At 35.5% G+C, this 10,181-nt stretch overlaps 1 protein-coding gene across 1 annotated transcript in view; it reads right to left on the reverse strand.

The window, feature by feature from the left end:
• Positions 1 to 10,181, reverse strand: part of AGPS (alkylglycerone phosphate synthase) — a 147,331-nt gene that overhangs the window by 82,964 nt on the left and 54,186 nt on the right. Inside the window, exons 8-9 of the mRNA XM_027865917.1 lie at positions 9,693 to 9,773; positions 2,530 to 2,655 (exon numbers count right to left, since the gene is read on the reverse strand). Of these exons, the coding sequence (XP_027721718.1) occupies positions 2,530 to 2,655; positions 9,693 to 9,773 (207 nt within the window). The remainder of the gene's footprint in view (positions 1 to 2,529; positions 2,656 to 9,692; positions 9,774 to 10,181) is intronic.

The raw sequence follows: 10,181 nt of genomic DNA on the forward strand, positions 1-10,181 counted from the left end.
GGGGGGGGGAGCACAGGTCCAAGCTATATAAATGTTTGGAAGCAAAAGACAGAATGTAAAGTTGGGGGAACAACTTTAGTACCATGTTGAGTGCACTAAGGGAGTTAAGTAAGTCTGGAATGGTAAGTTAGAGCCAGACTGCAGGAGACTTTAAGTGCCAGGCTAAGGAATTTAAATTTTATTCTACAGGTAGTAGGGACATGATCAAGCCTGTGCTTTAGAACAATAATTGTGTCAGCTATGTTTTAGATGGACTGGAGGCAGAAGGCAAGGGATGAAAACCTATTAGAAGACTACTGCATTCACTCAGGTAAGAAGTGATAAGTGGCTAGCCTAGCTAGAGTTTATTTAGCCCAGGGGTGGGGAACCTGAGGTCTTGAGGCCACATGTGGCCCTCTAGGTCCGCAAGTGCAGCCCTTTGACTGAATCCAAACTTCACAGAACAAATCCCCTTAATAAAAGGATTTGTTCTGCAAAACTTGGACTCAGTCACAGGGCCACACCCAAACACCTAGAAGGCCATGTATGGTCTTGAGGTCACAGGCTCCCCACCCCTAATTTAGCCTCTTTACCTAAAGGAGAAGGATATGCAGATACAGAAAGCTAGAATGACTGGCAAATATCCATGAATGCAGGCACCAATTCCAACCGAATTTTACCAATCCCTGTGTTTAAGCTTATTTGACTTATTAATAGAGGCATTCAAAGGTGACTGGGCTTCCTTACTGGAGTACGTTGGTACAAAACCCCAAAGCTCTCTAACATTTTGCAGGCTAATCAGAATCATTTGGCTGCCTGGACCAAGTTGATTACATGTAACTCAACTACATATGTATGAGGCTTACTTCCCCAAACTAGGTCAAAGAAGAGGCCAGAATGGCAGTGAAACAGAAAGTGAATGCATGTTTTATCCTTTTTTTGCTACAAGAGTTCCATTCATAGTTTGTATGTTATTGACTAATGCTGCAGTTAGATCAAATTTTGAAGTTTTATCTATGTTCCCTGAAATCCGTAAATCTTATCACAGGGACGGATACAACAGATATTACACCATGAGAATCTTCAAGACTTTTCAAGCGATTGGTTACAGGGGGTAGGGGAGAAGCAAGAATCAAGGATAAAGTTGAGGTTATAAACCTGGATGACTAGAAAATGTTACCTTAAACAGGAATAAAGAAGAGTTTCAAAGGTCTGAAGATAATATATTATCTTGGACACGTTAAATTTGAGATGCTATATGCAGCTGGAGATGTCCAGTATGTTGGTAATGAAGGAATAGATTTCAGAGGGGAATCCAAAGCATGCATTTTGATTAAATGATTTTCTGGAGCTATGTATTAAAACACAAAGAAAACAAACTATTTTCCTCTCTTGTGTTCAACTGCAATCAGAAAGACCAAGTCAAGGATACCATAACTGAAGTATAGAAAAGAAACAAAAATACAACATCTATATTTAATGTTTAATACTTTCTGAAGCCAATGACACAAAGAAAACACATTTTTCAAAAGCTAATAAATTTAGTAACTATGCTGCACACTAATACAACGTTAAACTGTTTGGTGCCATTTATAATCCTTAAGTCTCTCAAAATATCAAGTGATAAAAACAAATTATCTGCTTTAGAAATACTAGCCTCTCAAACTTGTTTCATTCTAAATCAAGAAATAGCCTAACTACAGCAACAAAAATAATTTGGCCTTTCTGTGAAAATGGAACTTTCTGTGTCTGGCTCAACTCCAAAGGAGGGGAAAGAGGGGTTTGACATATTTCTTTAGTAAAGCATTACCATAGTTAACTTCTTTAAAATATGTAGTTTTAAGGTTAATGTAAATGCAGGAATAAAATCCAATAGGCTAATTAAAACTATTTGCTACTTATAGGAAATTAATCAACTGCTAAAAACTTTGGAATTTAAGGGTTGCAAAATCAGATGGAAGCAAAAGACAACACTTCTTAATCTTAGAAGTTAAAATTTAGCTCTATAAAAATGCTTTCAAAAGCTAACAGTCAATAAAGTAAAAATATGGAACTGACCAAATAATGTTGATAGTATCACAATGATAATTAGTTCAATTCAATCTGAGATACTAGTTTTACATAAAGATTTCATAAAAATCAGAAAACAATTCTTTTCTTTCTTATTTTAGAAGAGTGGGAATGCTTAAAAAAACTTTACCTAAATAACTGAAAGAAAATATTTTTAGACTTGGAGACTGAGCTTTTGTAATCAGTTTTGAAGTTATTTCAAATAACCAAGTATTTACAAAATAAAATTCTCTTAAGGAAATTTCTTTTTAGTAATGCAAATGAACCCCATATAATTATCCCTGAAAGAAGGGCAATCTAACCCAAAGACAAAGCTGGTTTCAGAGCCAAAAGCTGTGTTGCTTCCATTTACAAATATACAATCTTGCTACATCAAAAAGGCTACCTTGTTTCCTTCTCCCTATTGAATTCCAAGGTTTTATTTTTCAAGATTATTTGTCATATATTAATAAAATTTGTGTAATAAAAATTAAAATTTACCAAGTCTTCAATATTGCCATAGATGTTTTTTTTCATGCCCGATGCTCGAGTTGATACCCATCCTCCCACGGTACTGAATTCTTGGGAATCTGGTTCATGACCCGTACAATAACCACTTTCTTTAAGCTGAAGAAAACAAAAGTAAGGATACATTGGTGAAAACGGGCTAGTTTCATATTATACAACAACACATTAATTTCTTTGGTATTTTGATTTTTTAACATCTAAGCAAAAAGACAAAAGAACACAGTATTTTACCATGCTAGTCATATTAAACGTCTGTCTAATAGGTAAACACCAGTACACATCTGAAGAAAAATACAACGCTGAAAAATTCTCAGTTTCTTCTATGTCAACTAAAAATCTTCCTTTCTCTCTCCCTAATCTTTCCTTCCTTTCATTTTAAATCCAAGACTTCTTTCATTTGTAAAGGTACAATTGAAACACATATGGAAAGAAGATTATGTTTAAATAACTTCCAACTTCACCTAAACACTTTCAATAAATAAAGCATTTAATCTCTCATTCTCTCTATCTTAATGTGATAAGCAGCAAGTCTGCAGAAAATCTGAGCAAATTGCCTGTACTTAATTCTCCCAAGGAGTGATGTGTTTTAATGTACAGCCATCTGGCCAGGTTTCCTGTATGCAATATCATCATCTACTTGTGATGCAAATCATGCATTCCTGTACATTAAACAGTCACTTGTTTCTCATTTTTCTACATTAGCTTGGCTTTGCCATCTGCACCACACCTGAGGTTGAATGGATGCCCTTAAACTGCAGCAAAACCAAAGCAGTCCCAATGAAATAATTTTAGAGTCTCAGTGGTCCCATGTCAAACGGTACAGACATCACCATCTGTAGTATCCACTATCTACTATACTCAAGACCATAAATCTGTGTTGATCAATTTGATAATAGTCCAGTTAAGTAAGTGTTCCTATTTTTCAAATAAGTCATGCAGAGATGTAAAATGTGTCAGCTATATCTGCAGACATGAATTTAAGCATATAATAGACAGCATAATCTAAAACTTAAAGAATCAATTAGGTTAAGTATAATTTATTAGATTTTTCAAGCCAGCAATGCAAACAATTTATCTTTTCCAATTTTGTTGATAGGAAAAAATGTCTGGAAAAGATATCATCTGCTACAAACAATTCTTCATTTAACTAGGCAATCCTTAGAATTTATATAGGACTTATCACCATCCACATGTATAAGTGCCTTAAATAGATGACTGACCTGATAAATAGTAGAAGCAATCCATAAATATAATTTTAATTTTTTCTCAAACAACTCTGTATTGGTTTTCTATGCAATACAATTTTCTACTTACATTAAACTAGTATCACAATATATTATGATCCTCATTAAGCCTATGCCATAAGCAGAAGGTAGGGTGGTACACTATAAATGCTATATACTCAAAGCTCAAAATCAATTCCTGGAAGGCAGAGGACAGGGATGAACAAAATTTTATGACTGGAATATCAGAGCTACCCAAGTGGAGGGAGGAAGGAAGGGAAATTAAGATAGCGAGAGGAAGTGTGGTAGAGAGAGGAGAGGGAGGAAAAGGAGGGAGGGAGGTTCAAAATGGTGGAGAAGCAGGAACCAAGGCAGCTGAGCTCCAAGCTACTATCCTCCAAACAGATTTAGAAAAATGTACCAAACTGAAACCTAATGGGGAAACTAAGAAAAAGTCAAAGTGAGTCCTCTGCCTGGACCAGATCAGCAAAAAAAGACAGATGGAGAGGTTTGCTGGTCCTGGGGACTGGGTTACAGAAGCACCAAGGAGAAGCTGTGCACCAGGCCAAAAAGTGGTCCAGCTTTGTCACCCACTACCTACTTCAAGGTCCTGCACACACAAAGGTGTCATTCCCAGAGAGAGAAGCTCTGAGTCAACAAAGCAGTAAGTTCAGAAATCAGCAGCAGCAGTTTGGCTCAGACCCCAGAGGCACAGCAGGATCTGAGTTTCAGCATCCCACCCATGTTGCAGAAGAATAACCAGAATGGGAATCCCAGACCAAAAAGGAGCCTGTAGAACTTCCTGGCTGATCAAGAGGGCCTGAGTCCAGCAGCATTTCCTTGTTGCTGACCAAAAAACCAAGGTTAAGAACTCAAAGAGCTTAGACCATGGAGGTAGCAATCAAATTTTTCCTTGGACCACAGCACTCTGGAAGCACTGAGTACTTGCAGATTCCCAGCCTGTCCACCAAGGTCCCGGAAAAACACAACACTCAACACCTCAAGAAAGCAACAACTGAACCAGCTGAGACACTGCCTCCAAAAGGGTGGCAGAGTCCAGCCCTAATATGAAGTCCTAAGTCAGGAAGCAGGCTGGATGAACGAGCAAAGAAAAAAGAACCCCAACATATGGTGACAGGGAACCTTAAAACACAAACACCAAAAGAAGAGAATGACTCCAAAACATCTAGAAGCAAAGACTCAGAGAAAATCACAGCTTGGGCACAGATTCAAGTAGAATTCCTGGAAGGGATGAAGCAATAGTTTTAAAACATACTTATAAATGAAATGAGAGGCTTAAGGAAAAACTGGAAATGACAGCCACAAAAGAAAGAACTGGAAAGGGAATTAACAACTTGGCACAAGAGTTACATAAACCTTGTCCCAGCAACACACTTCCTGAAAATTAGAATGGACTAAGTAGAAGCCAATGATTCGACGAGACGATAATAAATATGAAAACAAAGTCAAAAGGCTAAAAAAAATTGAAGGAAAATATGAGGTATCTCAAAACAATAAAAACAACTGATCTAGAAAACAGATCAAGGAGGAAAAAAAATATTAGAATCATTAAACTATTTGAATGCCACAAACAACAACAAAAAGCAGATGAAGCAGCTTTTTACATGATGCTTTTCCAGATCCCCTAAGTGCTTATGTACTCTCTCCTAAACATGTATTTTGTTACTCTGTATTTATTTATGTTTATTTTATTAGTATTTCTTGGTGGACAGCTAGGTGGAGCAGCGGATAGAGTACTAGGCCTGTCAAAAGGGCCTGAGTTCAAATGCAGCCTCAGATACTTCTAGCTGCGTGACCCCGGGCAAGTCACTTAACCCTGCTTGCCTCAGTTTCTTTGTCTGTAAAAAATGAGCTGGAGGAGGAAATGGCAAACCACTCTAGTATCTAGTATGTTTGCCAACAAAATCCCTTAAGTCCAACCATAAGCTGGACACAACTAATCGCCTCAACAACATTTATTCTACATATACTTTTAAACGTACTGGTCTTCCACATCTAAATGTAAGCTCCTTGAGAGTAGGGATTGTCTCATTCTACATACGTGTGTCCTGGCTCTTAGCACAATGCCAGGAACACAGTAAGTGCTGAATAAACGCAAAATGATTAATTGATTTTTTAAGCTAACAAAATTTTCTTTCCTAAAAGAGAGTAAGTTATCACCAAATAACTTTGTATATGTACTAGAATAAAGGAAAGATTAAATTATATTGTGCTTCGATTCTCTTTAGATATCTTAAATTTTTTTCCTGTACAATGACAGTGTGGTGCAGGGGTTGGTGGACTTGTGGCTTCATCTGTGTGGAGAACTGGTTTGGAAGCATTTACACTGATACAGGTTTGTACTCATTGACAGCTTATGTTTTAAAGAGTGCCTATTCAGTAAAGCTAGAGAGACAGGTTGGGGCCAGATTGTAAAGGGCTTTAAAAGCTAAATAGATGATTTTATTCTTCTTCCTAAAGGCAACAAGTGGGAAGCCAATGAATGGGGAATGACATGATCTGAAGTGTGCTTAAGGAAAAATGATTCAGAAGCAGTGCTGAGGACAGACTGGAATGGTGAGAAATTTGTAGCAAAGAGACCAATCCCGGGAAGCAGTTGCAATAAACTAGCCACAGGATAATAGTCTCTAATAAAAATATGGATGACATACTAATATACACATATTAGATCTACAATACTGCGGGGGAATATCATGTTGAATACATGGATTCCTAAACAAAGGAAAATTATATGACATTAACAGTGAAATTTTCCTAGGAAAAAACACTAAGAGACATACTGACTACATTAAGTGGGCTAGGTGAGTACAGTGGGTAAGAGAGCTGGACAGGAAGACCTGAGTTCAAATTTTAGGCACTTACTAACTTTGTCACCCTGGGCAAGTCACTTAACCTCTCTGGCTTCAGTCTTTTCATCAATAAAATGGGGATAAAAATAGCACCTACTCTCAAAGGGTTGTTGTGATAATCAAAGGAAATAATATACATACATTGTTTTACAAACCTTAAAGCACCATATAAAAACTAGACATTATTACTATCAAATAACCCATTTCAATGAAATTACTAAAGATTTAGCAAAATCTTTAGATAAAGCAAACTTTCAAACTGATCTCTAAAACTTCTAATTTATAGCGTTAAGCACTATATTAACATTTTTACATATATCAAAAGCAAAAGCACTTTATACATGAAAATCTATAAGACAAATTGAAATCTGTGCTGCCTACCTATTGTCCTTCTGCCATTTAAAATCTTCTAGAAGAAACAACTTTCCTGAAAATTTAGGTGAGGCTGGTAATAGTTAAAGGGTGGGCCTTGAAGCTGAAAGTAAAGAACGATGAAGCCTAATGTAGAACATCAGCTAAAACCAAAAGCTTCTGCAGAAGAGATATCAGAGCGGCCTACTACTGAAAGAAAAAGAGAGCTCTGCACTGGTATTTAAGCAAATAAACTGGTGGGTAAAACAGCTCAAGTTTCAGCCTAGGAAAATGTCGTGAAAGTTTCAAGGAAATACATTCTTTGAATTTTAATTTTAACCTTTTAAAAAAAATGAAAACTGAGAAAGGTTAAAATACTACATCGTAAAAGAGATAAAATCAGGGACGTGAAGGGCCATCCTCTGTTATCAAAAATTACTGTGTTTGTAATGTGTCAGTCAAGCACATTTGAGAATCCTTGTTTTCTAAAGAGTTTTGTTTTTAGGCATCTTTATTCCAGCTCTATTCTGTGAAGTGCATTATATAAGAAAAGCTCAAAAACAAATGTACTTGTTTAAGGTAAAAAATTCTTTCAATACCTCTTTACAAAGTCCACATTATCAACTACAAATGGGCTCAAACAACTATGACAATGGTAACTACTAAAATGAAGATAAACTCATAAATAAAAATATGAACAAAAAGTTCACTACAAGGCAGTATTAAAGAGAAAATGTCAAACAGTAGCTGTGATAGGTATCTTTGCTACCCTCACAAAGATAAAAATTGTTAAAGTAAAAATGCTTATGAAAGTAGCAAAGTATTATATATTCATAACATATTTCACTAAGTATAACTAAGGTTTTTTGAAATATTTTTCACCCCTTTTTCTTATTTTCTTTGCATGAAAATAAAAAAATCTACAAGTACTAGCTAAAGACATGACAACATAAATACATTTTTGTATGCTTGTTTTATTTGTATATTTGTCCTATAGATTTTTAAGTATAAAGCACATTTGCTTTTGACATATTCAAAAACTATGAAGATAGTGCTTAATACTATAAATTTTAAGTTTTAGAGATGAGTTTGAAAGTTTACTTTATCTAAAGATTTTGCTAAATCTTTAGTAATTTCGCTAAAATGGGTATAATAGTAATAATATCTAGCATTTATGTGAGGCGTTAAGGTTTACAAAGCACAGAATATGTTATCTCATTTCATCATCACAACAACTCTATGACAGTAGGTATTCTTATTATCCCCATTTTACAGATGAAGAATTCATTATAAGTAGACAAACTACTGAACAAACTTACAAAGAGGTACCCACAGCCTCATTAAAACCAAAACCCCAAACTTCCAGGCCAAAGAAAAAGTATTGTGAGGAATCAGGGAAAAAAAAAAAAAAGAATTAAAGTATCAAGCTGTGTCAGTCAGAATCATATACAATTGAGCAGTCACCACTCTATAGGAGTGGAGAACTAGGAATATGATATTTCAGGAAGTAAAGGATACATGCTTACAACCAATAATTTACCAAGTAAAACTGAGATTAATTCTACAGGAGAGGAAATGGACCTTTAATGAAATAGAGAACCGGCAAATATTCCTGATGAAAAGAATAGCTGTGTACAAACTTTGAAGTTCAAACATAGTAGTCAAGAGAAACATAAACTGGTAAAAATGAAAGAATAATCATAAGGGACTAATCAAAAATAAACTACTTACATTCTAGTAAGAGATGATACATGCCCCCTCTAAACCCTATTATCATCAAGGTCATAAAAGAAGTCTAATTAGACTAAAAACCTAAGAGTGATTCTGTTTTGTCTATTATATCTTGATGATCATAAAACAAGAGTGGAAAGGAAGGGGAAAAGGTAGGGAAGAAATTAGCTCATACAATGAGGGTACACAAGTACACATCTATACAAATAAGGAGAAGGGGATGGGAAAAGCAGCTCACACTTCAACCTCACTCTCATCTGAACTGGTCAAAGGACAGAAGAACACACACAATCAGTTGAGTACAAAACTATATTTCACTCAACAGGGAAATAGGAGGGAAAGGAAAGAAGAAAAAAAGAGGGAATAAGAAGGCGGGATTAGTCTTAAGAAAAACAAACTCCAAGGCCATACAAAATACTTGAAGCTCTTTTTGAGGTAGCCTTCAAAGAACAGGAAGGAATATGAAGGAGGGCTCATCAACTGGAGAATGGATGAATAGGTTATGGACATAAGTGTGATAGAATATCATTGTGTTGTAAGAAATGATGAAGGGGATGGTTTCAAAGAAACCTGGAGAAACTTGACTGAACTGAGGTAAAGTGAAGTGAACAGAACCAAAAGAACAATTTATACAAAGACAACAATACTATAAAGAAAAATAGTTTTGAAAGACTTGGGAACTATGATCAACATAATGAAGAACCACGATTCCAAAGGACTAATGAGGAAGCATGCTTTTCACCTTCTGACAGAAAGGTTAAAAATTCAGATAACAGAATGAAATATAATTTATGTACGTATGTACATTTCTTTTAGAAACTGTCAATGCACAAATCTGTCTTGCTTAACTATACAAGTTTATAACCAGACATTTTGTTTTTATTTCATTCTCAATTGGGTGAAGGAGAAGATTTTTGCTGATTGAAAAAAGAAAAGTTATTTTTAAAAAAAGGTACCATACCTGTCTCTCCAGCTCTAGTCCTGTTATACCAGCTTCTACATGAGCAGTCAGATTGTTTTCATCAACCCAGAGGATTCGATTCTGTTAAAAAAGGAAGCTGGATTAGATTTCCATAACTATGTAGTCACTTACCTAGTTCTGTGAGAATATAATTTCTCAAGTAGGATAAGGCAGAAAAGTGACCAAATATTATACTTTCTTCAGCTTCTTTCTGGATTTGAAAGGCTCCATTTACTCATGACTACTAAGCCTTCCTGAAAGACAATCTTATGTTACTAAATTTCCAGACAAATAACGGAAATTTATCTTTTCATTACAAAAACCATGAGGACAAACTACTTCTTTTTAAAATTTATCTTATTTTTGTTGACACATTTTGTTTTTATATCATAGTCATTCCTGAATATATCCCCCCCTCAACCTAGTGAACTACCCCCTCATAACAAGAATTTAAAAAGAAAGAAAATAAAGCAGGGGGAGGGGGTTGGG

The sequence above is a fragment of the Vombatus ursinus genome, unplaced genomic scaffold, assembly GCF_900497805.2.
Source record: "Vombatus ursinus unplaced genomic scaffold, bare-nosed wombat genome assembly UNPS02014779.1, whole genome shotgun sequence".
NCBI classification, from domain to species: Eukaryota; Metazoa; Chordata; class Mammalia; order Diprotodontia; family Vombatidae; genus Vombatus; species Vombatus ursinus.